Genomic DNA, 27,695 nt, shown 5'->3' on the forward strand with positions numbered 1-27,695 from the left:
TCGACGGGACGAGACAGCGTGTGATACGACGGGGAGCCGGGGAGCGACAGCAAGTTTGTCGACGGACAAAGACGTAAGAGGGTTGAGAATGGGAGTAGGTAGACGGGGAAATAGCGAGTCAGCCGACGATCACATTCAGCGAGCGGGTTGACGGACAGAAACAGTCGATAGGCGAATAAACCTCGCGGGCAGTAAAGTGGGATGTAATTAATATGCTCATTGAAAATATGCTAGCGCCACCTAACCCCCGGCCCTGGAGGAACCGAAAGTTATTAGTCAGCTCATAATTACGTCAAAGACAAAAATTTCATCCAGTTGTTAGAGCAATCTTCGCTAGTTTGTAGCTCGCACGGGTTTATTCAATTGCAGTCATCGATTCTCGTAACTGACAGAGAATAATATTTAAGTTTTTGAAATAATTGTACACATTTAGAGGTGGAAATGTTAAACTTAAGATCAAAATTCCAGGCACACGAGATGATTCAAATTACACTAAGGGTGCAGAGGTTATGCAATAGTGCAACCCAATTACCGATTTTCTTATTTCGTGAAATCAGAACGCCTTATAAAGCAAAACCCACCTCGTAATCATAAATACAGGTTATTCCAAATACGTCATTAGAACTAAGTGATTTATAGGATTCTAACTGAAAGTACAGGCGGTCTCGGTTCTGAATTTCAGCAATTTAGGATTTACTTGGTTAAAAATTAGGAGAAAATCATATACCAGCTACACTTATTGTTAAACAACGACTAAGCTAATTGGTTTCATATCAACACCATAGATCGCTTCGGAAATTTGAATACTTTTTACAACAAGTGAATAAAGTGCGAATTCTTCAGCTAAACGTAGAGCGATATAACGTCGTTATTCTGTACATAAAATAAAGCATTGCTGATTTCTACGTAGAGAAGATATGATGAAAATGCAAGATATTCGAAACGATCGTGAAACGCTATCAAATGGAAAAATAGAAAGGGCGACACGGGTAAAATGTACGCACACATTCTGGGTGTTTGGTTAAGAAAGTAGTTGACTACTACATAACAACGCACCCAATCGAGGGCACACATTTGATCGGCGCAGGGACGAGGAGTGAAAAGGGTTACCAAAAGGAATTTTATCTTTTGCCAGACACCAGTGGTTGGGATTTAGTGCGACAACGAGTGACACGTTGATTGGGGCTCGCCTCAAGAGATAGATCTTCGAGCCCTTTTCGCCTTAATTCTTTGCACTCATCATTCAATAAGCGAATAAGTTCGCTTCTCTTTCGTGGAATTTTACTGTCAGGTGTAAGCGACCCGAATGAACTTGCTCGGGAGCTGTCACAAATTTCGTTGTCCGGGCCTACCAAGTTGACTTCCATGACCGATGAATAACTGTTACTATCGCGAACCGAATTCCTTTCTGGCGTCAATGTAGACGATGGTGATTGTTCCAATTTACGGGCTCTCTTGCTAGGACCGTCGGACAGTGAATCTTCTTCACCACAGCTATAAAATTCAGATTCTGTGGCTCTTTTCCGTCGTGTTAGTCGTTGGTTTGAGAAAGACAAACCACCCAATCCTTTATGCTTCAGCTCCTTGCACTCGTCGCTAAGCAGACGAGAAAGATCTTTGTTTGGACTGGGAGAATTCTCCAATAACGGCGGGCACTGAAGAGGATCGACTTCGCCAAGTGCTTGAATTTTCTTGGCTGAAAATGGTGGACTTGTTTGCTCTGCGTTTGACTGCGGTGACTTCTTTTCTTTTTGCTGAATTTTTAAAAGAGACTGCTTCATTTGTTCTCTCTTCTCTGCCGGAAGTTTCCCGAGTTTCAATGGCGTTACGATAGGTAGAGAAGTATCAGCCGAAGACGAAGGAGAAACCATATCATACCGGGAAGGCTCTTGTTTCACTGTAGGATTACGCTGGCCCATGCATCTCAAATTCGGAAGAGGACTAGAGACTGCTGACGCCAACCACTGCGAAACGCTTCGCGATCGGTTGTTATTTTTCTCAAGTACCTTTCCGACTGATTGTGAATCAGGAAGCAGGCAAGGCATTCCACTTGGAGGATTTTTTACTTTTGTTATAGAAATACCGGGGGGTAAGACAAACGGCTGAGACACGCGACTGGTAACTGATGGAGGCTGATCATCTCGGGCTTCATCTTCCGATGAACAAAGATCCACTACATCTGTGATATTCCCGGTCGAAGTCGCGCTCTTATTTAGCGAAACCTTAACTGATTTTGGCGATGGTATGGAAGGCATTCGGATTATAACTGGGTCAGGAGAGCGGTTCTTCGGATGTCTATTTACAACTGGAATCAGATCGGGCAGTATCAACTGATTTTTCGCGGTATTAGACTTGTTAGGCTGTACAGCTTGCATAGACCAAGTACCGGTAATGAGAGGAAGAAGCCCCGGTGGAGATCTGACCTGAGGTTTGCCTAAGGAATTCGATTTAGTGGCCACCAAATTTCTTGCTATATCCAGACAAGATATTGATGATGAAGGAGTCTGCTGATGTCGGAGCCAGGTTTGTTGCGAGTCAATAGGAGCCAAGCTTATCGTACAACTAGGAGGTAAGTTTACAATGCTGCGCTGTAGCCAAGGTTGTAACAATGGTTGTTGGTGTTTTGGTTTCGGTCTTGTCCACCTTTTTATATCTTCTGGTTTTAACCTTACCATTTCTACACTAACACCTTGGCAAGTGCTAAGTAATTGGCGAGCGCGTTTGTTCAATCCTAAATTGAGGATAGAAGTTATTAATTTGAACAATTGAAACAATAATAACACTAAAGGAAAAATATACAGAAGTAGTTTACCTGTTTCAATAGTTATTATGCGCTCTTTCCTGTCTGCTTTATTAAAGGAGTAGACGTGAGCCCATTCATTTTTCCGTTTGTATACGGCTGCACGAAAACGATGAGTCGCTGATGAAGGTGTTTGATTGATATTCTCTCCTATAAGAGGGTCTAAACGTATTCCAACCGGTTTGGCCGTGCATAAGCGCTCATAACGACTGATGAGGAGTTCTGATGCCATCGGAGTTAGTTTTATTGCCTTGAAGAAGCTTTGTCCAAGGTTTGATGAAAAGGGAATCGTCGTAAATCTACAAGAAAAATTATATAATGGCGCATTTCTTTTTTACAACAATACGCAATAGCATGCCTTTTGTCACTGAGAGTGCAAGCTCTTCTTACGACCGGACGAATCTTGGCAGGGGTAACATTAGGTGGCGGTAACGTTTGGTTACGACGAGACAAAGACAAATACCAGAGAAATTGTGCCTAGAAGTAAAATAAAGGCACCATTTAATTCAACAAACTTGTATCAAGGTGGTTGCGATGTATACTTCATCCATATTTTGAGTTTCCGGTTCGGGAAAGCTGTTGTGAGATTGAGTTTCCAGAGCTTTGTCTGCCATGCACTTCGCTTCATGAGCCTTCAAAGGATTCAGTTCAAAAATAAGCAATGTAATAAACTACAAATCTAGAATGCTATGCTGTGAAAGAAACTTTTTAAAACATAGTTCACGAGACAACATTTGAACCTGATTTTCTTTAATCTCATGGAATTTGTTGAACTTCTAGTCACCTTAATGGTTGAAAGTGAGCTAAAATCTGCTCCGCAATAATCACATAGATATATGTCGTTAATCGGTGGCTCAACCATTTTAGCAGCAGTAGGCTCTTCGATTGCAGTTGAGTTTAGGGTTCCAGGGTTAATTTTTGCCGGACTAGTTGGCGAATTTAAACGAGGAAGTAACATTGGACGAGAAGTATTAGACTGCTGTCTAAAACCCTTATCGTAAATCTTGAAATAAATAAAAATTTAACATCGTCAATACAACAACCAAACAACCACTTAACTAAAAAAGTTTACCATGTTTTCATTCTGGAACGTGACAAGCAGCTTTCCATTTGTGCTATCATACATTGAAGTAGTACCATCCCAATTGTCTTCAAACTTGTATCCTCCACTAAGTGTTTGCAGTTTTGCAGAAAAATGTAGTAAATACATACAGCCATTGTACTCATAACAGTTTTTCACCAGCTTTGAAAGTTTGCATGCCCAATGCTTTGAAAAGAATAACATGCATAAGTAATTTTTTTTTAAATCTTGTACTCTATAATAAAAATTTTACTTGGTTTTGATATTTTTTTGTAAGAATTATAGGAGACCAAGGTACATCAGGTGGCCACCACTTGAATTTTGTATATTTAGCCCAACTTGAGGGTTCACATCCTAAGATGCATTTTAGCAGAAATGGTATAAAATACTGCAGATCCTCCTACAAATATAATTGTGGTTAATGATTTAAAACAAGTCAGTTGAAAGATGTGGAATGTACATACCACAGACATTGACGTGATGGATATCGGTTTGCCATCAGAAAACAGTAATGGGAGATTAGATACCATAACATCTTGCTTGCTCTTGTCTTCTGTGTTACTTTCCATCTTGAAATAACTGGGCACTTTCACTGAGGACTACAAGGAGGCTGCAATCTTTGTTGTTTGCCACTCAGCTTTTTTTTTTTATTTATTTGTCGAATCAATTCGAGTTTCCAAGTTCGATCAACGCCATTACGACGTACTAAAAGAACACTGGACGGGTTGCCATGTGTTATAGAAGTTTAATAACGAATCAAACGGTGTTGTTTCTGTAAAATTTAAAGTAATTTGAATTTTGGGAGAAATGTTTTGTAGATGTCAGGGAAGTAGACGACATCATAGAGCGTGGCCTCCCACTTTCAACTCTTCACGATACAGTCAGATAGCTGGGAAACTCACCAACGACGCCATCGATTCGGTAACTCACTTTTTCCCGCCCATCTTACTAACGAGATACGACTTTTCCAAATTCACTAAGAATTCCTGCTAAGAAGAATTGCGATAGTAAACCGAATGTTCTTGTAAGAAGCTTGTTATTTTTTGGCTTCAGTCAACACAGAATCTCTCCTGCCTTTACGCACCAAAGAGACGGGCCTTCCTAGCAGTTTTCAAGGACACAAAAAAGATCGTCATGCGCTGACGACCGGGAAAATTACTGCTGCTGCAACCTGGTGGTCAAAATTCAGGAAAAACAATCGAGCATCGCCGAATGTGAAACAAGGAATTTGAGTAAAACTGTAGAACTGCGAAACGCTCTATTATACCAAAGAAGAAAAAAAACTATAGTTTATGATGAGGATTAGTAATTTGCCTTGTTAATGCTATTACCCTTAGGTGTTTCAATATAAAAACTTAATCTTTCGGTTCTCGATTAAAGTAAATGGAAACAACAGATGAAGTAAATTTATTGTACAAGAGGCGAGGTAAAATAGATGAGTAGTAAAATTACTGCTTATGTTCCCCACCCACTGCAGGTTGCCTCAAATATATCCTAAGAATTTTTACTTTGGCATTTCCCAGCTTACATTGGCTTTTGGTTCAGAAGTTCTGAACAAACGTCCACAGCTCCAGAATTATATTTTGGGCCAACAAAAAAAGGTGTAGCGATTGTGAACGGAAAAATCAAGTTCTACGAAAACGTGAAAAGTAATAGAAAGTCTACTTAGATAAATAGATAGAACCTTGTTTCTTTTTCTAAAAATTTTTACAGCCAATTACCTAGAGGCCATCTTGTTTCGTTTTTGCAACTCGTCTGCTAGATCATTTAAAGTATTACTACTAATCGACGTAACAGTTTTCAGTTCTCAAGGACTGACGTGACGATTCTCCCAAACCTTGAACGTGGCCTTGTCTATACCTTGGTCTATGGTAATTTCATATTAATCTGTAGGCAACCTGAAGAATTTCTGTCCTTGATCGCCCTTTAAAATATTTTTTACGATGAATTGAGTAGATGCGTCCTAACTGAAGGTGATTCACTTTAGGCTTATGCGAAAAAATTAGTTTCAGAGATTGCTAATGTATTCATGTTTGCTGCATTGGCCTAGCGAATTAGAGCAATAAAATCTTATCTAATAGAATTCAACATTTGTAATCCCAAGTTATGATTTCACAGCATAGTCTACGACGTGCTCTGCAGTTTACAGAAAGTCAAATAATTGGGTTCACTCACATTACCGGCTCCCATCTTAGGTTCGGATAAGGCCATAAGGGTCTGCCGTGCAGCCTATTTGGGAAAACCAGCTTGTTTGTCAAAGCGCTGGGACTGTTGAAATCTTGATGGTCGCATAATTTTATTCTTTGACAAGCTATGCCAGTAAAATCAACTTGTTTGCTCGGTGCCCAGTGCAACTGCACGAAGCATTTTTTTCCCGTTTACCCTAAAGCACTTTGCCTCTAAGCATCGGGTTAGGCGAAGAAGCTTTATGAAGTAGTCTCTGGCGTTTGAGCAAGGAGTATTGCACGTTGAGCACTCACCCAAGTCTATGGTCGTCCAATGAACTGAAACTAGTGTATCGTATTTCCGGCGTCATTGAGACCAGACCCCTACTGGGCAAAACGAATCATGACGCCTTCCTTTTCTGCCTTCCATGTGAAAATAATGATGAAAATAATGTTTCCAAAAATGACATTGTGAAACCGTTTTGTTTATTTGATAGTGTGATTTGATTTTTAAAGTTGTGTGTAATGTGATCACACATATAAAATCAAGAGAGGCTTGCCCTGCTTTCCTTTTTTTATGTGCCAACACATTACCTCTTCTTTGTTGTTGTCTAGAGTTTACATACTTGAAACACGCAATTTTAGGATGGAAGAAAAACAAAAAATTCTGCGTGCAGCCAACCGCGGGGAAGTCGAAGTTTTGCGGGAAATACAGGATCGCTGTCGGCTGGACTGGAATCAATGCATCTACGACAAAACTGGAGATTCAGCATTACACGTTGCGTCCAGAGCCGGTTATCCTCTTTTTCTTAAGTATCACCGCCTTTTATAGCATTTTTTAAAGTTAAAAATATTAAAATCATATGATATTAGGTATCTCCACGAGGAAGGAGGAATGAGTTTGGAACAGGCAAATTTTGATGGAAAGCGACCTTTACATGACGCTGCACAGTTTTCCCAGTTCAAGTGCGTGGAATATCTAATTAGCCAAGGTAAGCACGTTCCTGTCATTTCGCTTAATAAGAATGATAAGAATCACCTTGATAAATGTTTAAAAACTTACATTTATCAACCATACCGACTGCTTGTAGTTCGGCAGTAAAGATAGATAAAATTTTTTAATTAAGAAAAATCACGCCAGTGTTAGCCGGCTAACTATTTTCATAGCAAACATAGTGTAAACCTTTTTACAATGATGACAAAGGGCAGCTGGGTAGCTGCTGTTAATTTTGCTATATTGCATGCACGTTTATTCGATCTTACCACCTGCTCGGTGAAATGACCTTCAAGGTAAGCCATGACGGATTCCTATAGATGGAATAAGCCTATTCAATAGATAATTCACGGAGTTATTCCTGACAACTAAAAATCGTCATTTGAATTGAGTCACTACTTCTTATTTTAAACAAAAGTTTGATAGAGAAAATAAAACTACAAAGGCATTTTCCTTCTGGGCTTTACTTGCGGTTATCAGGTGGGGGGCATTTGCACTGTAGTTGCGTAAAGCGCAGTGATTGTCATAAACACTGATATGTTATTTCAGACGAATGTGTATTTTTCCTATCACATTTCAAGGTGTGGAAATCGACCCGATGAAACGAGCGGATTGGACTCCGTTAATGTTGGCGTGCACCAAGCAAGATGACGCCATCGTAAAATTCCTGGCTGAACACGGGGCATCGCCAAGATTGCGCAATAAGGATGGCTGGAATAGTTTTCATTTGGCTTGTCGAGAAGGCAACACATCCATTGTAAGTTATCTACTCAATCAAGACCCTACTTTACTGGAGAGTCGGAGCAAAAATGGAAGAACGCCGTTACACACAGCGGGTATTAATGCACACGAACACCAACCACCTCTGTTCATTAATCATGCTTTCTTTCAATTCACTAGCACTTCATGGACACTTGGAAATTGTAAAATTACTGACTGAAAGATCTGAAAATGATACGCAGGATATGAAAGATACTTGTGGAACAACTGCATTAATGGATGCCATTCGTGCTGGTCATGTATCGATTGCTCGCTATTTGGTTGATGCCAAAGTCTCTAGTTTTGAATGCCGTGACGGTTTAGGCAGAACACCAATACATTTAGCAGCTCAGGTGCTTGAAGTTTATCACTTGCTGGTTTTCTCCCATGTTAAAATTTGCTCTTCAACAAACGCAGGCTGGCTGCATTCCATCTATCGATTTTCTTCTTGACGAATGTCACATGGAAGTCAATTCTCCCGCTAGCGATCTGTCTCGACCATTACATTTGGCCGCTAGGGAAGGCCACGCCATAGCTGTTCAACATTTATTAGAACGAGAAGCAGATGACTCCCTGAAAGATTCGCATGGCAGAACAGGTAAGTTTTTTTAGTATCTTAACCTATAAGTGGGTTTGCTTCCAAATGGTTGAAAATGTTGCTAACAATCGCAACGAATCGGGTTGTTGTTTCCATGCAATGTATGCGCTTGGTAAAATTATTTGTAGGAATGGGTGAGGACGTCAAACTTAAACCTATACCAGTATTCAGAAGCAAACATAATCAAACCTGATTCATAGATTAACTGGAATCTAGAAACAAGTTTGGAGAGACCGTATAGTTAACGTTTTATCGTAGTATCCGTCCTCGAAAGTTTTCTCTCCGCAACCCTGAGGCATTCATATGCTACAAACTCTGTCCAAAAGAATCATTGTACTTTCAATCGTCCTTCATTAACTTAAATTGTAGTTTGGTTTTGATACCTGGTTAAAAATTTCTTTATTTTTTTTTTTTATAAATGTTTTATGTACTGTTTGTTTTTTAAAGCCCTGATGGTGGCAAAGGATTATGACCAGCTCAGCTGTGTGCAACTCCTAGAAAAGACCAGACCAAACGACAGTGTGTAGATCTATGCACTTCCTAACGCAATTTGTGTACGTTTTGCAACCTTTTCAATAAACGTGTAGTGAAATAAGGTTAACTGGACCGTTTTCTGTTGCGTTTAAATATTACGAAATTGTAAACCTTTGGAATTTGTCCTGCAAAGGGCTATGTTTTGTTTTGTTACTTATAAATCTGTACTTAAGACTGAAGATTGCTCAAAAACGACTTACAATCTTTGTGATCATAAGTAAACAATAAGTTTGCTGTCAAACAAAAGCGTTAAATAATTAGTTGACTTCTAATCTTTCTTAAAACGAATTTCTCTTACGATAAGTTTTACAATAGACCGGTCAAACAACAGCTCCTACTAAGATTAAGAAAAAGGAGTTTCAATTGCTTTTTAGGCCGCTAGATGGCTCTTGGTTGCTATTTTTGTTTAGTAAACATCTGAAATTTGACATTTATCTTGTTGACGTCGTCTGCTTTTGTCGTCTGCAATTTGTGCTTAGCCAGCACGCAAAGTTATGAATCATGGAAAATTTTGATGATTCTGACACTATTCCCGAGCTTGTTGATATAGTGGACGATGCGAAGTTAATAAACTCATCTAAGTCTGATAGTGCCAATTTCCAAACAGTGCCTGTAACTATAGTTACTGGCTTTTTAGGAGCCGGCAAAACCACCTTTCTCAATTTCGTATTGACTGAACAGCATGAAAAAAGAATTGCTGTTATTCTGAACGAATTTGGTGAAGGTTAGAAAATTTTCAATGTGAAAATCATTAAAAGTAAAAGTGTTTGCCAAAATTTCCTTTTAAATATTCAGGCAGTGTCCTAGAAAAAAGCCTTGCTGTAGGGACACAAGGAGACTTGTATGAAGAATGGCTAGAGCTACGTAATGGTTGTCTTTGCTGCTCAGTTAAGTGTGTACCACAAGATGTAACAATCTTTAACAGGTATTTTAGAGTTTTGATGCATACTGTTTTCAGAGATAATGGAGTGAAAGCAATAGAAAACCTGATGAAGAAAAAGGGTAGGTTTGACTACATTCTTTTGGAGACTACTGGTTTGGCTGATCCTGGTAAATACATGCTGCATGCACAGCTGCTTAAGATGCATTCTCTGCAACTTTTTGTTTTTCACTACAGGACCAATTGCTTCACTTTTTTGGCTGGACAGTGAGCTCTGCAGTGATATTCACCTAGATGGTAAGGGCATAGAATTCAGATTTATAGATCAGAATTCTTTACACATTCCATAGTGTCATGTGCTCCACTCAACAACGCAACAACGAGGCACGGTAGAATTCGAACGTTTAACGACGTAGCATAAAATAGAAATCAGAATCCAAACGGTCGAATTAATTTTAACCATTTCACCTATTCGAATTTCGTTAACGAGCTTTAATTGTATGCCTGTTTAAATTTCCAGGCATAATAACGTTGGTCGACGCCAAACACGGATTAAGGGTGGGAAGCAAATCCAAAAATCCTTTTTTAAAACACAGACTAATGTAAACTCTTTCTCAATTAAGCAAATTAATGAAAAGAAACCAGATGGTTCAGTCAACGAAGCCATAAGGTAAACCAACAGCTTAAGTTTATTCTTGACACTGTAATTAAGAAGTAAAGTTCTCTCTTTCTATTCCAGACAAATCGCGCTCGCTGACGTTATCGTGATAAATAAAGAAGATCTCGTTACAAAAGCGGACCTTTTAGAACTGAAAAATCACGTTCAGTATGTTGCATTGTTTGTTTTGTTTCCAGTTCTTTTTATTCTTTACTGGGCAACTTCATATCAATGGCGCAAAAATGAATTATTTCAATACTAAAGCCAATCTATCTTTTACAGGGCCATTAATAGCGAGGCAACGTTCGTTACTACTCATCACGGCAGGTATAGAGAACAAGAATTTAATTACCTACGTTAATGTGACAAAAATTTATTATATTCTAGGGTCAATCTTGAAGCTGTACTGGATCTGGGACTCTATTACCAAACGACCAATCGCAGGTGAATTCAACATTTGACCTATCGAGGTTGAGTAATGACTTCCGTCAACGTTGCTATTTCAGTTTGACGTTTCTACTTAGAAAATTTTCTCGGTAGATAAAAAAACTGTATTTTTCTTTCTATGTTTAGGCCTTTTGAAAATACCCCGGCAAAATTTTCTAGTCCGTCAAACGGTCACCTTGATTTGGTAAGTAACGATAATGATATTGCAACCCACGTGAATGAATTCAATATTTATGACGGCGATACAAGTCTGTACGTAGCGTGACGCTTGAGTTGAATGAGCGGCTCACCCCAGAGATTGTAGACGCCTATTTACAACGTCTGTTGTGGGAAAAAGATGTAGTCAATTCGGAAGGATTGGCGCTTGAAATATTCCGTTTAAAGGTATGCTCGACGCCGTTTCAGAATCTAACCTGGCCCCGATGCAAACCTTATTGTCTTACGTTACGTGGTAAAATGCAGGGTATCGTACGTTATTCACAGCCAGAATCGGCGTCTTCATCCGTTGTTATCATTCAAGCCGTTTACGACACGTACGACGTGATGCCAATCAAACCAGAGGCGTCCGACTCAGGAAATCGAGAGAAAGAGAGCTTAGAAGCCGACGCCCGCTTTGTTTTTATCGGTGAGTCAATTGCGTAACTCCAACTAGCTATTAAAATCAATGATACGTAATATCCATTCTATCAAACTAGGTTGTGATTCATCATTCCTTCTCATTTGGCATCTTTCAGGTCGCAATTTAGAACTGCTTATCCTGAAAAACGTCTTGTTGCAGCTCCTTCATCCTGATTAACAGAATGGCTAATGATATCAGCCAGACTTTGCTCATGTACTTTCAATAACAATCGAAAGTTTGAATTCCAAGAATGAAACGTTTAGCTTATGCCTCACGTGTCTTGTTCATTTCCCGTGTTGGGTTAGATCAATAGTGGTGTCGGCTGTAGATCAACCACAACTATTCGAACATCATTTTCTTTCCGAAACAGTTTCACGAAATTTAATGATTGGGATCAGTTTTCCCAAACGAAACTGCGTCTTTTTCTCGCAGTGAGTTGAGATTTCATCTAAAATATCTACATCCCTTCCAAGAATTATGTTGTTGGTCTTCTGTGCCAATGCATCATTGCTTTTAGGCGGGTTCTGAATCCAACATGAGCCAGGATGACCTTGGCAAAATCGTTAAATTACCAAGTTTCGCACGTAACACGACGTATATTCGCAGCTAGTTAAGGAAATTATAGTAACGGAAACGCGCGTTCAGCCAACTCAAATTGTTTGTGATCAAAGGTGCGTTTATTTGCGCTAATGTTCTTGCTGTACTTTGGCCAAAATAAGGCATTTTCAAATGACATCGAGACTGCTGAGAAACCAAGATAGGACACGTTAGATTGGCGGTCAGTGAAGTGCAATCGCCATGATGCAAGAATGAAGCCATTAATGGCGAAAATAGCTTAATGAAAGATGTGGTATTTTCAAGCAAAGCAGCGAGGAAGAAAGAAGCAAAAAGAGAAACATCGCCATTAAGTCGCGTTAATGCGCATCAGCGCTAGAAAATCGTTTGGCTAGTCGCTTCGAAATCACAAGTCGGCAATCAAAAATCGAACGGGTTTGCCAATCGTTTGATGCTCTGCTGCCAAGAAGAAAAGAGGAAGAAGCTGCGATGTTTCGCCACCAACGTTTTTTTGACGATGAATAAGTCTTTTGTTTGTTGGTCGATTAGTTTCGGGTTGTGAATAATGCCTCTCATTTGCTTTGATGTAGCGGGACGGGTGCCGAGATCAGCGTGCGGGATTGTATTATAGGGTTCTTTGTCTAGCAAAAGCTAAGACGACCACACACACAAAAAAAAAAAGACAAAAAAGACTATAGCGAGAAAGCCACCAAGAAAAACCGGATGGTATAACGAGCGTCGATTGTGCCCGCGTATCACGTTTGCCTCCGACGAGGATTTTTCTGATGGATGGTAAGGGGGGGGCGAAATTGAATCATTCCATGGGAGGAGGCCTCAAACGATGTTTACGAGATAAGTGATTTTTGCTTTGCAACCGTTATATTTCGCATACACCGCCTGAATAATCAAGTTGTCTGCTCGTTTGGCTGGAAAGCCGATCCAAGCTAACTACTACATAACTCGACGCAAACGAATAGACGACGACAAAAGCCAAAAGGAAAAGCACTAGAATACGGTACACGTAAAAAAAAAAAAAAAAAAATTGAGTATAACACGGCAGCTAGAGAAGCTTTTTTCCTTTTAAATGGAGAGGGGATACAAACGGGAAAGTGATGCTACTAAACGCTATACACCCCGGACCGAAGAGGGGGATCACCCGACAGCAGCGTCACTCAAGTGTCTCTCGGTCAGCAGTGCTGCAAAAATTTGATTCAGATCCGTTTCTTATCCCTTAGCGCGCTATTCTTTTCTTCCTCCCTTTCGCTGCTGTGCTTATAATTCAATGAAAAAACCAGCACTTGAAGCAAAAGGACCTCCTTTTATCGTACCCAACTTTTTCTTCTTATCGTCTCTCTGTTAGCGCCATTCCTTCTCTTCAAACGCACACACACACCCCTCAGCCTTGGCGTATATAGAAAGCATATACAGCGCTATTGTAATGACATTTGGCGTTTTGTACGATTGTCACAAGAGGTTGCGCCGCTTCGTGCCTCGCTGTAATACACGTCAAAACGGCACAAGAGGCACAATGATTGGATTAGTCGCTATCCAGCCTTCTGTCTTTCACATTTTCAAAATTGGTGCCGAGTTTTCTTCTCCATCGTCTTTGGCTAGACAACAATATCTAACGAAGGAGTCTATAAAGAGATCGGAAATTCGTTTAATGACGTACGACAGATAGGCCCTTCAAGTCGGTTTATAATCAGGTTCATCATGAATTTGCATAGTCATGAACTGTGCAGCACATTATCCACCCGCATATTCAAAACTGGCCACTATTTAATGAGTGACGTTGATTGGCTCCTCGACGGCTGGATCGCGTTGCACAACCTATCCGCTGATCGCAATTTTTGAGAACTGAACCACTTGGAGTCAACGATATTTAGAAGAAAAAAAAAACGATATAGTAGTTCCCTTTCTTATATAGATATACTAAAGTGTATCAACCGAAACGAAATCATTTAGACTTGCGAGTTATAGTTATTCGACATACCGGCTGTCATTATAGAAAAACGCATGAAAAGCCACGGGCAACACATGTGAAGTGGCTTTAAGCTGGATGATAGTGGGGCTCTTTTGATCACTCCAGACCTTTCAGGCGAAAAATATATAGCTTGGTAAGTGACTGCGGAAAGAAGAAGCTAAAAGTGGAAGAGCCAAGTTTATGGGAGAGGGCTCTCAATACGCGGCTATATAGAAGAATAAAGCAACCGGCGCTACAGACTAAAATGGCGATTGCTGTGCACAGACCTGCAGCTCGTAAAAAACACGATGACGGGGGGGCGCGTGAAATAACCATAAAAACAGAAAGAATGTAAAAAAAAAAAATATCACTCACAAAAAAACCCCAAAAGTCACAGCATTGGCAAGCTGGTGACAAACATTGCCGTCTGGCGTGTTGACGTCGATTGCGGGGGAGGTCAATCTATGCGACCACACCAGATGGTCCCGTCTGACACATCAAACCGCATCCTCCCCCCCACTTTCAACCAAAAAAAAATAATGGCCATTATTATAATTCATTAAGAGTGATTAATAGACTCTTCTTTTTCGGTGGTTGTGATGGTATAGAGGAGGCGGGTGATGGAGGCAGTACATCGAGTCTTGATTAAATGTCCTCTATAAACACCTCTCCCTCCCCCTTGTTGTATGCACCCACAATTCCACATATATAGGCCTAGTGTATATTTACCCTTTTCATTGGTCCCGAAGGTGCTGACAATGATATTCATATATGTATTGAAAAACGGGAAAAGGCAATATACGGGATGGCAGTAAACTTGTTCTTTTTGGGGGATCTCTGCATCCTTTGTATCTGCGATTGTCATTCAAATGAGACGACGCAAAACCAATCTGTTGACGAACTGCAGAAGAGTCAAGCAAACAATTCACCCAGCTCGAGTTGCAACGAAGAACATTTCACTATATGTTTTAATACAATTTGATTACCACGCAAAATGAATTCGCGTTTCAAACCAGCTTTTTTCTAAAGACAAAAGCCATTTTTTAGAATTATAGCGCTGGGCCTGATCAACTGATTGATAAAGAGGCAACTAGGAGTTGACATATAGGTGTACTGCTATAAAGAAGAAAAGAACATTGAATTCATTCTGCCTCTATTTGATGATGGTCTCAGTTGAATATATAGCTATTGAAGACCTCCCTTCCGACGGCATTTCTCCCCTCTCCGCCCCCTCACGCCCTACATTGTATAACTGGATGTCAGGAGGAGGACAGAAGGCGTGGATTCATGATGGGCGCGTTTAGATAAATAGGGGGGGATGTCGGGTATAACATTTACATTGATATAGGTCGCCATGTAATAGAATTCATTGGCCATATAGAATACCTTATATGCCCCTCTTCGATAGTGTCTATCTACTTTCTCACAGACAGAAGGTCATAAGGTCACTAGAAAACGTAATTGGGTGAGCAAGTTCTTTTCTATTCTTGCCTAGTGTGTGTCACTAGAGTAGAGAAGGAAGGCTCTTTCTTAATTGATCCCTTTAATTTGCACCGCCGTATAGGATCATTAGCTTGCGGTGACGGCATTGCCTCCGTCCCAATCGGAAGATTGACGATGAGAATCTACATTCGACTTAGATGGAGACAGTATCCCACGACAGCCATTTTCTTTTTTCTACAGCGTCACTTGTCTTTTTGTGTGACAACCGCTGAGTGGGTGGCGTAAGAGATTTGGGTTGTGGTCGCCAATCGGATCACAGGAGAAGAAGAATAAAAAAAAAAAAAAAAGAAGAAAATCCCGAACGGATTTTTTCATCCCTTTTGTTCAATTTTCAAACACGAACAGAAAAGCGACTGCTTTCCTTGCCGAACAAAAGGACGTTTGCTGAGCCTCTCGCCTCTATGTCTAACCTTTAGCTGTCAATTGTGCCAACGTCGTTCATATACATTCTCTTTGGCCCACACACAAAAAAAAAGGATGCCCCATCAAAGATTCTCATTTTTGAATCAATAATTACTACAATCGTTCAGTTGTTATCACCGTGATAAATAAGAAATCCGATTTCGGAGTGAAATCAATAAATTCCAAAAGACACGAGGAATTGGAACGACATGTAAATCTTCGTAACAAAGGTGAGGTCTACATTTTTTTCTATGCGGGCCTAAAATACGGCATCACAAACTGTGTTTAATCAAATACTCGGCATGACTATATGAAAAGCCCTCGATAGTGAGGCTTTCATGCTCATCTTTGGCACATAAGAGACAGACTTCAGCTCTCTGTATGTTTGTATGCATGTGTGTTATATAAAGCACTTCATTCAAATCGTGATCCCGTCCATCACGGTCACAAGATTGCATAATCCCCCCCCCACTTGCGCTAATCCGCCCTGCTCCAAGCACCGCTAGGCTTGCACACATATTTGCCCACGCGTTCAATGACTATATAAACGAACAAAACAGCCGCATCATCCATTGTGTGCTGTGTATTCGCATCGGATTTTTTTGATTTTATTTTTCATTGTGCCGTTCCAGCAAATGGTGTACATCATCTTCTCTCTATTTTTTTCTGGTTTCTTCAACCGATGATGACAAACACACACAAAACTGTATATGAATAGCTGTGTGTGTGTGTAAACAGACTTAATCGTTCCAGATTATAGTATACACACACACACATGCATCTATACCGTCTTTTTTCGGTGTATTCCATGATGAGGATGCTGTTCCCCCTATAGCGTCACACCTCCCCACAGCCATGAAATCCATCGATAATGCCACAGCATCTGTCAGCTGTCTTGATCGTTTCAGCCTTCAACATCAGTTTATTTATACTATTCATTTTTTTTTTCGCTAATCGCAACATTTAGTTTCCTTTTTTTTTTTTGTTGAAAAGGGGATCTATTCTTTATCACTTGATGTGTGTATTCAATACACCGGAGCAATTTCGATTTAAAAAAAAAGAAAGCTAAATTTTCGGTGCTCTATTATTACGAATTATTTGGTATCGTTGTGTGTTATTCACCACACACATCAATCGAGTCCTTATAATCGGTTAAATAAATATAGAGCATTTAATGCAGCCTATATGTGTACGCAGAGCCTTCAACCAACCATTTCCTAAAAGATTGACAGATTTCGTCCTCCCTTTACAAAAAGCGTTTAACCGACAAACAGAAAATCAGAAATTTAGTTCGAAAAAAAAATGTCTAAACAAATCATTTTTGTTTGTTTAGTAGTTCTTTTGTTTTTAGTCCCTTCCGGGGAAGCTTTTCTCTATAGCCGACAGAGAAGTCTGTATAGTATAGGCTAATCAGACGAATATCAAAGCGCATTGTCGTTGACAAATTCTATATAAAACAATCAACAACAAAAGCTTGTCTTGTTTTCTCTCTTAAGAATCCGATAAAGATCCACAAGAAAAACAGCAATTTAAACGGTTCTAACAGATGAGGATCATACATTTCAAAATTACATTTAGTCCCCTGTATATATACGTACACACGGAGACGAAAAGCTCTTGAGATGGAAAACAAATGCAGATAATGAAAAGAAATATATATATATATATAGAATAAAGCATTTGCCTTGAAAGAATACCCCCCCTGGTATCTTTTGATTGTTGGTGGTTTGAAGTATATTCTTATAATGGCGCAGAGAGACGGTAGTAGTAAGTGTTTGGGTGTGTATGCGTATATACACAAGAACGCAGTCACCCGTTCACGTGGGACGAGAGCTTAGAAATATTTTTTTTATTTTCGAAGATAGAAACGCTGAATTATTAAGCTTTGCTTAAGTAGGTGTGAAAATCTGTAGCCTATCGGCCGCCGTGCATTCTCTCTTTCAATTCACTGAGTCTCCGTATTTTTGCAGTGCAGCCAGCATATAGCGGTACGCACTTTGAGGCATTATTGCCTTTCCCTTTTCTCCTGCCTTTCACTCTGTAGCGGCTTGCAAGATTTTTCATCAATTCGCTATTCAGGCCAATAACACAAGACCACCTCGGTAGTCGGGGAACAACTTTGATCATATCGGTCAATTAGAGACACACACAAAAATACGGTTTTACTTTGATACGCCGGGCTCCCTCCGGTGTCGATTACCTGCCTTGTTGTAGTTATTATTATTTTTTTTTTTTTTTTACCAGGTTGTTTTCATTTGATCGTTTCCATTTTTTTGTAAATAGTTAATCGATCTTGGCCATGTTATTGAACAGATTATTATTATTTTTTCAAAAGAATCTATGCGCACGCCGACATTCTATACAGCAAGTGAAAGAGAAAGAGCAGAAGCTTCGGATTGGCCGACCTACAACCTCTTGAACGTCGATTTCAATTCCAGGGCGAATTGATTAATGAAAAACTTTGCAAACTTTGTTCGAAATTATATATGCAGCATTAAATATTTACTGTCAGCCTGCAATTTGATATTTCGTTAACATAATGTCGTGAATGTAGTTTAAATGCGGGTCGTATTTAGTACGATGGAATTGGGGTTTTTTTAATGTGCTGTTTTGAATGTTTTCCGTCTGAACACATACGTATGTACGCCAAAAACGGAAGAGAGCATATTTAATCTGCATAAATAGTAGTGAGAGGATGCTCCTATACAAGAGGCTATAAATGCACAATGAAATTCGGGCATGATGCCAAGTGGAATGTCAACATTCTCCATAAAGTTAACAAAGATCGGGTCTGTGTGTGCTGGAACGACGAATGCGAGCATATATGCGCGTATATAAGAAGTTGTTACGGTCCATGGCGCTAAGGAGATTTTTTTGACGACCGTTTTTCTTTGTGACATTGTGAAGAGCTTATAGCCACTAAAGGTTTGCTAAAAACGAAAAAAAAATAAAATAATAATAAGCAAAACAGAACAGGGGAAGGGTTACGTCCTTAACGGCGATATTCTCCATTTAACGAGTCATATTCGTTTGACGAAATTTCCAAGTTTGCTTGTTGAACAGCAACGATATACAATGTACGTTCACTTTTGCTAGCCATAACATTTTGAATGTCATTTTCAGCGTGGCCAATCCAATTTCGGGCTTTTTACCAACTTCTTCCCAAGTTCACCACAAGTTTAATCAAGTCGTTCATATAACGAGAGCGTTGGATATCATCGAAAACACAAAGGGCCACTTCGAATGTAATACAATCTGAACTTGCAGCTTTACAACTGATCTGTTTGCCTGTCACAACTTTCAACGCGGCCATCTACCAAAAGTCAACGTCGACTTTCAATGAGAATCTGTTTTTTCCTCGCAAACAACAACTTGATATTGAGTTGCTAATCGAGTAGTGTTTCAGTTGGGCGAGTATACGACACCATCAGCGGAGAATACATCAATTCGTTGGCTGATCAAATGATCATTCAAGCGTGACGATATATTGAAAAGCTCATTCAAGCCCTCAGACGCAACCCTGTCTCACTTCTGGTGGAGTTGCGTAGGCCTACGCGTGTGTTGCCATGCCACCAGTATTTCCCCAATTGTCAATACAATCTGATAGGGTGGAAAAAATTGACACTCTACGATATTGAGAAAATAATAATAAGCTGTTTGGTATAGATACACGTAGATCTAAAAATAGACCAACTGCAGGTGTTGCTTCCATTCGAAATGAAATAGCACATATATGGGGGAAAAAACAAATTCATCCTGCCGCCTTGCTCTACCGCTTTGTTGTCGTTTTCATCGGCGTGTTTTATTGTCATTTTTCATATATTATTATTCCCTTCCGATCGTCGTATCTGTGCGATGCGTGAGTGAGCGATTTATGTAAATGTGTTACGTTATTACTTTCGCCTTTTCGATTCGAGAACATGATGTAGGCGCTCGTGAAACGCCAGATTCGATTGATGAGATTGTTATCACCGTTCCACTAAACGTTGCCTCGCCTTGTTTCGTGTCCTGACTCTTGTTTCCATCAACCATTTCTTTTGTGTATACGCTTGTTATGATTATACATACGTGTTTCTCTTCTAAACGGATGAATCTCTCTTTTGGGCTGATCTATATCATCCATCCTGGGAACTGCTCCTATATACCGAGACCTGTAAAACAGCCGGATGTGAGCAGTTTGTCAACACAACCCAATGTGGAACACACAAAGCCAATGCTATCAACGAAAAAGACTGAATCCAGGAGAACAATCGACACCGTCTTGTCTGTACGGTTCCAAAATAGGCGACCAAAACAATAGGGCGGAATCGTACATATATCTATACGACAAAGAGTCTCATTGATGCGGAAGCCTTTTGTTGTTGTGTCTCAACCTTTCGTGGAGTTTGCACACAATTGTATATACAGTTTGCTGTGTTTCTGATTCTTTTTCTTTCGTTATCGTTTATGTATTATATACCTCTATCAAAAGGTGGCTCGCTGTGTATACCGACTTGTTCCAACTGCTTCTCGGAATTGGCATCATCAGACAACACGCGTTGCATCCGACACGTTTCTGTACTGTCTTTATCTTCTTCTTTAATAGTCCAGTTTCTCCGTTTATTTGAATGCCGACGCAGACTTGCGTCCTGGTTTGTCCGCGTGTCTGTTGCGCGTGAAAAAACAGAGGCCTTTCCTTTCTGGACCGGCCTTTTCTGATGTTTGTGCACAAGCCAAAAAAAAAACAAAACAAAAACACATTCCTGCATAGTTATGTAATGCAGGACAACATACAAATAAAATCGCGGCAACTGCTTTAAAAAGAGAAGAAATGAAAAGAGCTTTTGTCTATTGCCGGCAGTCCGATTCGTATATTGACAGCAAAAGTCCATCCGCGTTCGGGTCCCCGATCTCATCTGGTTTTTTTAAGGGCCATGGTGCCGCAGACCAATATTTATACACGCGGTCTCTCTTTTGTAAAGAGAAATTTGAAAAATAAAAGCGTGGCATACAAATACAGCAAGTTCAGTCCAAGCAACAACAACACGCAAGAAAAAAACAAGAAGGCCGCGCTATTGTGTGTTGGCCCTCGCTCGCTTTCTTTGACGGCTACTATATACTTGCCTGATTTCTGGAATAAGTAAGACAAGGACAAAAGAGCGGTACGGTTCCAGTGATCCATTGAGAGTTTTTGAGTCGGTATTCAATAAAGCACAAAAGGCTTTTTTTTAATTTTCATCGACCAGTATAGACTCTGGGCTCACGCCGACGAACGACCCTCCATGTTCGACTATTTACCGGAATAAACGTTCGTTTGCGGTCTTAATTGGAAAACAAAGAACATGGAACAGGACATTCACCGAAAGAATCCCCAATTACAAAAATTGGGGACTCATCATCTAATTTTGCCCGATACTATAATTCAATTCCAAAGACCTTTTCGTCAGTTGCTTTTATGTTTTTCGTCCGTCACGTGTGAGGGCAACTTAAGCAATAGATACACCCTCCCATTTTATTTTGTCCCACACGCAATCTCTATTTACTAAACACATAAGGCAGAGTAACATTAACAGCTTGTTTTCCTGTGCGTTTAGCTGCCCGCCTCGTACATTTCGAACCTTCCTCTCGTCTAATCTCTGCGAGCATCCACTGCAGGGCCGTCTCAAGTGATGTTCGAAACGTTTCGTCTGCGTCTACAAAAAAGGAATAAAGACGCACAATTTGAACAAACTCCGATCCTCCCGCTGATTTTGTGTTCGTTTGCTTCTGGTGCTGTGCTTCACACTTCTCTGGAAGACTGGCATCACGGTGGTCCTTTTCTCGGCGTGTGTCCGTCTCTGTGTTATTCTTGTTGTCGTCGACGATCTCTCGACTTTGCTGCTCCCTGCATGGACGAGAGAAAATACCTCAACCGTATATGTGGTGTTGTAACGTTGTATAACTGATGTGCAACTATATATATATATACAGTTTCCTTTCTCATTTTCCGTACAGTCGATATAGTATATCGTCGGAAACCGGCCCCACCGATGATTGTGTAAATATTTTTACAGACTGTTTGGTTTTTTCTTGCCGCGTCTTCCCTTAAAAACAGGCCCTTCTTTTCAATCGTAGTTTTCAGTTTTTCAATGTTTGTATATATGTACATCATACGTATGGCCCTTTTTTTTTTTTTTACCACCGTTAAGTATACACACATACGTGTGTGGCTTTCAAGCCTGTCCATAAAATTGTACGATTTTATTTTTTTTCAAATTTGGACTCGGAGAATTATGATAAAATTCAACTGCAAACATTAGCCACTGCCTATGTTACGCAATAACCCAAAACGATGCGCTTATTGACTTACGGTGACCGTACGTATGTCTATACATTTGACATCACCTCCGGTTGGATTCACACGATGTTTGATCAGGACAGCGGCCCATTGTTCACGACAACTACGCTGCGCTTTGTGTTTTGTCACAAGTCACACGTATATGAAACAACATTCCAGACAAATAGATATATAGAAAGGGGAGAAGAGATACAACCAGCAAAAGTTGGGACTTGTACTCGTTTTCAGATGCACGTGATACGTGTGCTTCGTCCCTTTTTTGTTTTTCTCCTACTGCATGCAATAATGAAAGACAATATTGTCGGCCGCCATCATCACACGTGCCCGTTACAATATTGACGCATAATAATGCCCTTTGGCTTGTCATCAAAAACCCCCAAAAGAAGTTTGCAGCAAAAGTGCGATCACATCCTTTTTCGGCCCTTTATTGTTTTTGTTTTTCGCTCCAGCTGCATATCCGATTGTTTTTATCTTCAACGAGCTAAAATGCCCGTGTTCTGTTAACCTACATTTGCAAAATGCGTCTACGATATGCGAATAAGGCATATCATTTCGCAGACACACACTGACTATATAGGCTGGCCTTTTTTTTTTTGAATACATCAGCGAAATACAAGATCCATACCATCGTCTCTCTGTTCGTTGTGATTTAACACATAATACCCCCCACCCTCGGATCGTATATTTTCTACTGGTCGTGCGCGCGGAATTCGATGAAAAATTGTTTTCGCAATGTGGGACGAATCAAATCATTCACCACCATTTGCCATCATAAATAATCAATTGAATGGACCAGCCGCGGGCATTGACCATTATGTACCAGGATGCCACACACACACACACACATGGACGTATATACACATCATTTATAAATAACTGTTCACGTCGCTAGGTGTGTGTGCGTGTGTGTGCGGATGGTCAAAAAAAAAAGAAGGGTATGCCTGTTGTATTGTGCGTGTGTGTATACACACATATATTTGACGACATAAGTATTGACTGATGAATGTGCGTGGGTGGGCGTGAAGCGCCCCGAAAGCAAAAGGTTTTGCTCGGTGGAAACTTTTGAAAACTGTTGGCTGCTGTTCCGCGTTGTATATAATACACACACATACACGGGGTTGTATAGTACACGAGCTTATTCAATACACGAGCAACGGTGCGTGCTTATGTAATCAGTGTTTTGCTGCCCTTCAAAGGAAGGGGGGGGGCGTTTGGATGTCGACCAAGTGGCGAATGTCGAACGCCGGGTGTCGCTTTGGAATGCGCAGCAATTATGAATACCGCTCGCAGACGTTCCTCAAAGGAGACAGAGGCACGTGTGACGCTTGTGACGGACTATCATAGTGAAAAATAAAAAAGGGGGAAGGGGGTTGGTATCTATGTGTGTGTTCTCCTAAAAAACTTTGTCGTCTCTCTTTGCTCAACAAAATAAATAATCTTCTCTTCTCAATGCGCACAATTCTAGCGCTCTTTTTATTATCTATGGCTGTTGATTGAAAAATTTTCCTTTCCCTTTTTCTTTTTGATTGTCCTCTCTTACAGCAACTACAACGGGGATCATATATATATCGATTCAGAAAAATATTTTCATCACGAACGGACCGAGTCGTTGTAAGCCATGCTCCAAGTGGTCGTCACACACAAGCAAAAAAAGAAAACATAATTTGTTTTGCCTTTCTTTATCTGCATTCTCGGCATTATTTATTATTGCTGTTCTTTCATCCGCAGCTGCGTGTCTGGTGCAAAATAATAAAAATCGTACAAAGAAGAAGAATAAACTTTGATCGAAGAATGTCTTTTTAGTTCTCCCTATACATATTTCTATATTTCCTATTGAATTTAAATGTTCCTATGTATACTAATACAGTGTATCGTCTGCAGACATTTCACTCCCAAGTATTGTGACATGGCGTCCATTTTCTCTTTCGATAGATCGGCTATCGTTTCATTAATCGGCGACTGGAAACTGTTGGCTGATTGCCATGTCCTCTTATTTATTTTCTGGTGCATAACATCTAGTGTTTCACGTTATTCGTCTCAACTTTCCTGTTCGATTCTTTATTCTTCAAATTGTTCCTCCCCATCATCGGTGAATCGTGTGCCAAATGTGCCCGTTGCATGGGCCAATCGTTGAACTCGGGTATGTAGGTCGCCTTCCCGACGTCTGCATTCCTTTTTCTTCTCATATCATTTGCTTTGATGGTGACGTATCGATTTTTCAAAGCAAAAAAACAAAACATAAAAATCATTCCTTACCGTCTGTTGTGTCGGCGACGAGAGCGATATGTGTGCGTTTAACAAGCGACACTACAAAGAGATGTGAAACGCACTGATTCGCGGTCGACCAATCACTTTGACACAGCACAGCCACCATTTTTTGTCCCGCTGACTCGACTGTCTCTTTTGCGCGCACATGGCGAGTTATTAGAGTCTGATGTGAAGAACAATGTGATATTGAGCTGTATGCAAATTGCTGTGTGTTTACGTGATCCATTTACTGTTTGAGTATACCACCGTGGGGAGAAGACGCCAAAATCGGGAAAAACTATTGGCGTGTGTATATGCGAGGATTGAAAAGGATCAGGGACATTGAATATTTGCATTATGTGTCAGTCATATAATGTCCTATATGCAAGTATAGATATAGTTGGGGTGCGCCTTTCGTTCTTTTTTTTCAAGTGGCTATTTAGCCAACTGGCTGTGCAGTTTTTGGCTCGTGCATTATGCATTCTTAGTCTTTATAATGTCGCTGGAGGGTCATATATACACACAGCAAGCGGAGTGAACTTATTTGTATTGTTCTCCACATAGATATACACGCACATATTTGTCTGGACTATATTTATAGATTTTTTTTTTTTTCGGAATAAAGAGGGACAGAGAGAGGAGCAGCGACTGCCATTTTTCTTTGTTGATCTATATACTACTGCAGGCTACTATAGTGTTGACCGAAAAGCCCCACCCCTATCCAATACTTGCTTTTATTGTCAGACTTTTTTGTCCTTCTCCCTATCCACGCCCATATTGTTGTGCATTCTACTTATACGGAGTCTTGTGCCCCTCTCTAAACAGTGAAATTTTGTGTGCTGAATATAATATAGTAGCCGTGAATCTTCACCAATAACTCCGTCTGTTATCAGCTTTATATGAAAATGCCACACATTTTCTCTATGGAACAACGCATCGTACCATACACTGTTATGTATTGACGCATCTTCCCCAGTTTTCTTGTTTGCACTAGCCCTTTCTGTCTCTTTGGGCTGCCTCTCTTTTATACGATGCTGCTCTATTCAGTACCTCCTATTGTTGTGTACGCCCGCATGGACCCGACGCTTGTTTGCTCGCATCTCGTCCTTCCTCGTTCATGAATGTTTCTTATATACGAGGAAAGAAAGAGTATTGTTGCCTTCCCCTTCTGGCAAGCTTAATCGCCTTCATAAGCCAATCGACGATATAGGTCCTCCTGGACCCAGTAGCCGCTGCTCGCATCAGCAGGTCCTTTTTTATGTATGCATATTTCTCCTGCTGCGCACAGTCTGGAAAAGTCAATATGTAATAAATGTCGTGTGTTGGGAAAGCGAAAATGAATTCACAATGTTGGCAAATTTGAATTTCAGTTGATGTTGAAATAAAACATGTATAGTAGTATATACCATCTGGCGGCTTTTAGCGGAGTAACATTTGTTGTGCTCCTCTTGAACTCGTTGAATTGTTTGGAAAAACAGTTGATTTTTCAGTTACGGTCACCTTGTTGTTTTTGTTTGCGTGCAGATTGTCGTGCAACTCCCCTCAAACTACATTTTTCACGCTGAGAAAACACATCGAACACCTTCACGCGCTCATTCATTTTCAACATCCGTTTGCCCATTGCCCCCTTCCTTTTTTTTTTTTTTATCAAAACATCATTAAGTCCGCCAACTATATAGGAGCCATTTTGTGTATACATGTGTTTGGGTCAATAAGCAAACCCCCCCAAAAAAAGAGGTGGAGCTGCATCAACAGTCTCCCCTCCCCATCGTTGATGACCGTTTGCTGTTGATGTTTTTCAAGCTTCGTCACCCATAAGTTCCTAACATGCAACAACCCCATTGATTCAAGCGGTTTATTCGTCCATTTGATTCGTCCTATAGTATAGTCAGTCTATTTAGATTGTAAATATTCATCGGGGGGGTAATAATGGAAGACGATGTTGATTCACCTGGCCCATTTCTCGTCGTTTGCAACATATGGATCTGTTTATAGTTGTCCACTGAGTGTATACTATATCTATCAAACTGCCCCCTTAAAAAACAGTTTTCTTTCAAACGGCTTCAGGGCTATATGATTCTTTCCCTCTGCTTCGGATGGCATTCTTTCAGAGTTGGTGCGTCGGCGGCGACAAGCAGTCTGCTGAGAAAGGCGGAGGAAGTCTCTTTGCTTGTTTTTGCCTTCCCCCCTTTTTTTTCCGAACTCCTCCGGGTAGAGATGACCAGCTCCGCCTTCTTCAAATCTCTTCTTAGAAAAAGAAAAAAAACAACTCAAAAGAAAGGCGACTCTTGTTATGCATATAATAAGAGTCTCTCAGCTTGGTTTTTTTGGGGGGTTGGAGGTCACGTTTTTTATGGAAGACAAACCAGCATTCACCTATACAGACAACGCTGGTCCTACACACACACATCTATACTATATAGATGACTTCCATATGGTGTTGGTGGGCTAATTAGGTTTCCGGTGCTCGCCTTCTTTGTAGATGTGGTGAGCCAGCAAGGCCTTCTTCATGAGCTTGTTTCACACTCCTTTCTTTTTTTTCTAGTGACTTCTCGGTTCCGCTCGAGCTGAATTCGGGTTTGGTTTTGACTGTGCGTGGGTATGTTCCAAAGCCGACATTTCAATTAACTTTGTACACCCCCCATAAATAAATATGTCGATTTCACATTTTTTTTTTTCGTTTCAGAAATGCAAGAAAGTCGTAAATCTTTAGGAGAATTCATTTGAAAAGATTTGATTTTAATAACTTGCGTGCACCATACGATCACCAAAGAGGTTTTTGATTTGTTTTTGATTGTTCCCGATGCGTATAATACAGAAAAATCGACACTTCAATTTTCTCCTTCTTAGTGCTGATATATTATTTTCTCGTGTAGAGAGAGAAAGAGCTCACCCTCCCTTCTTACGTAAGCCCCTGGATGGTTTGACATGTTCAATTGTTCTCTCGCAGTTATTGGAGTTTTTTTTTTTTTCGTCTAAGCTTTCCAACTGCTTTATTATAAATACCCTTGTCGATATTTATGAATTCAAATTCTCTCCCCCCCCTTCCCGTTCCTTTGCCGCAGAAAAAAAAGAAAAACTCTATTCAGTCAACTAAATATCAAGAGTTCCAATGTTTGATTGCTGGTGTGTGTGAGCAGGACAACGTCATCAAACTCTGAATCATCAATTCTG

At 40.3% G+C, this 27,695-nt stretch overlaps 3 protein-coding genes across 8 annotated transcripts; 2 read left to right on the top strand and 1 right to left on the bottom strand.

Moving 5' to 3' along the window:
* Positions 1-334: 334 nt before the first annotated feature.
* On the bottom strand, positions 335-4,488 carry LOC116916258. Its single transcript, XM_032921479.2, has 8 exons — positions 4,346-4,488; positions 4,135-4,281; positions 3,873-4,067; positions 3,585-3,803; positions 3,343-3,432; positions 3,159-3,277; positions 2,813-3,099; positions 335-2,731 (listed from the first exon to the last, which is right to left on the bottom strand). The coding sequence occupies exons 1-8, from the start codon at positions 4,448-4,450 to the stop codon at positions 1,122-1,124; spliced, it is 2,772 nt and encodes a 923-aa protein (XP_032777370.2). The 5' UTR covers positions 4,451-4,488; the 3' UTR covers positions 335-1,121.
* A 506-nt stretch (positions 4,489-4,994) lies between these two features.
* LOC116916260 (ankyrin repeat domain-containing protein 16) lies at positions 4,995-8,993 on the top strand. Of its 5 annotated transcripts, none has more exons than XM_045170151.1 (7): positions 4,995-5,113; positions 6,692-6,859; positions 6,920-7,038; positions 7,622-7,876; positions 7,941-8,152; positions 8,217-8,397; positions 8,845-8,993. In XM_045170151.1, the coding sequence occupies exons 2-7, from the start codon at positions 6,693-6,695 to the stop codon at positions 8,922-8,924; spliced, it is 1,014 nt and encodes a 337-aa protein (XP_045026086.1). In that variant the 5' UTR covers positions 4,995-5,113; position 6,692; the 3' UTR covers positions 8,925-8,993. The 5 variants fall into 5 exon arrangements, with proteins under 5 accessions (XP_045026086.1, XP_045026085.1, XP_032777373.2 ...); XM_045170150.1 differs by lacking the exon at positions 4,995-5,113 and adding an exon at positions 5,147-5,530; XM_032921482.2 differs by lacking the exon at positions 4,995-5,113 and adding an exon at positions 5,579-5,752 and having other exon boundaries at positions 6,662-6,859.
* A 373-nt stretch (positions 8,994-9,366) lies between these two features.
* Positions 9,367-11,804, top strand: LOC116916259 (COBW domain-containing protein 1). 2 transcript variants are annotated; one of them, XM_032921480.2, is made up of 13 exons: positions 9,367-9,655; positions 9,727-9,823; positions 9,890-9,981; positions 10,049-10,108; positions 10,332-10,369; positions 10,435-10,481; positions 10,551-10,637; positions 10,752-10,796; positions 10,857-10,913; positions 11,043-11,100; positions 11,166-11,300; positions 11,379-11,541; positions 11,612-11,804. In XM_032921480.2, exons 1-13 carry the CDS (start codon positions 9,433-9,435, stop codon positions 11,710-11,712), a joined length of 1,203 nt encoding a protein of 400 aa, XP_032777371.2. In that variant the 5' UTR covers positions 9,367-9,432; the 3' UTR covers positions 11,713-11,804. The 2 variants fall into 2 exon arrangements, with proteins under 2 accessions (XP_032777371.2, XP_032777372.2); XM_032921481.2 differs by having other exon boundaries at positions 9,369-9,655; positions 11,651-11,804.
* Positions 11,805-27,695: the final 15,891 nt, after the last annotated feature.

This window comes from Daphnia magna, linkage group LG2 (genome assembly GCF_020631705.1).
Source record: "Daphnia magna isolate NIES linkage group LG2, ASM2063170v1.1, whole genome shotgun sequence".
Lineage (NCBI taxonomy): Eukaryota > Metazoa > Arthropoda > Branchiopoda > Diplostraca > Daphniidae > Daphnia > Daphnia magna.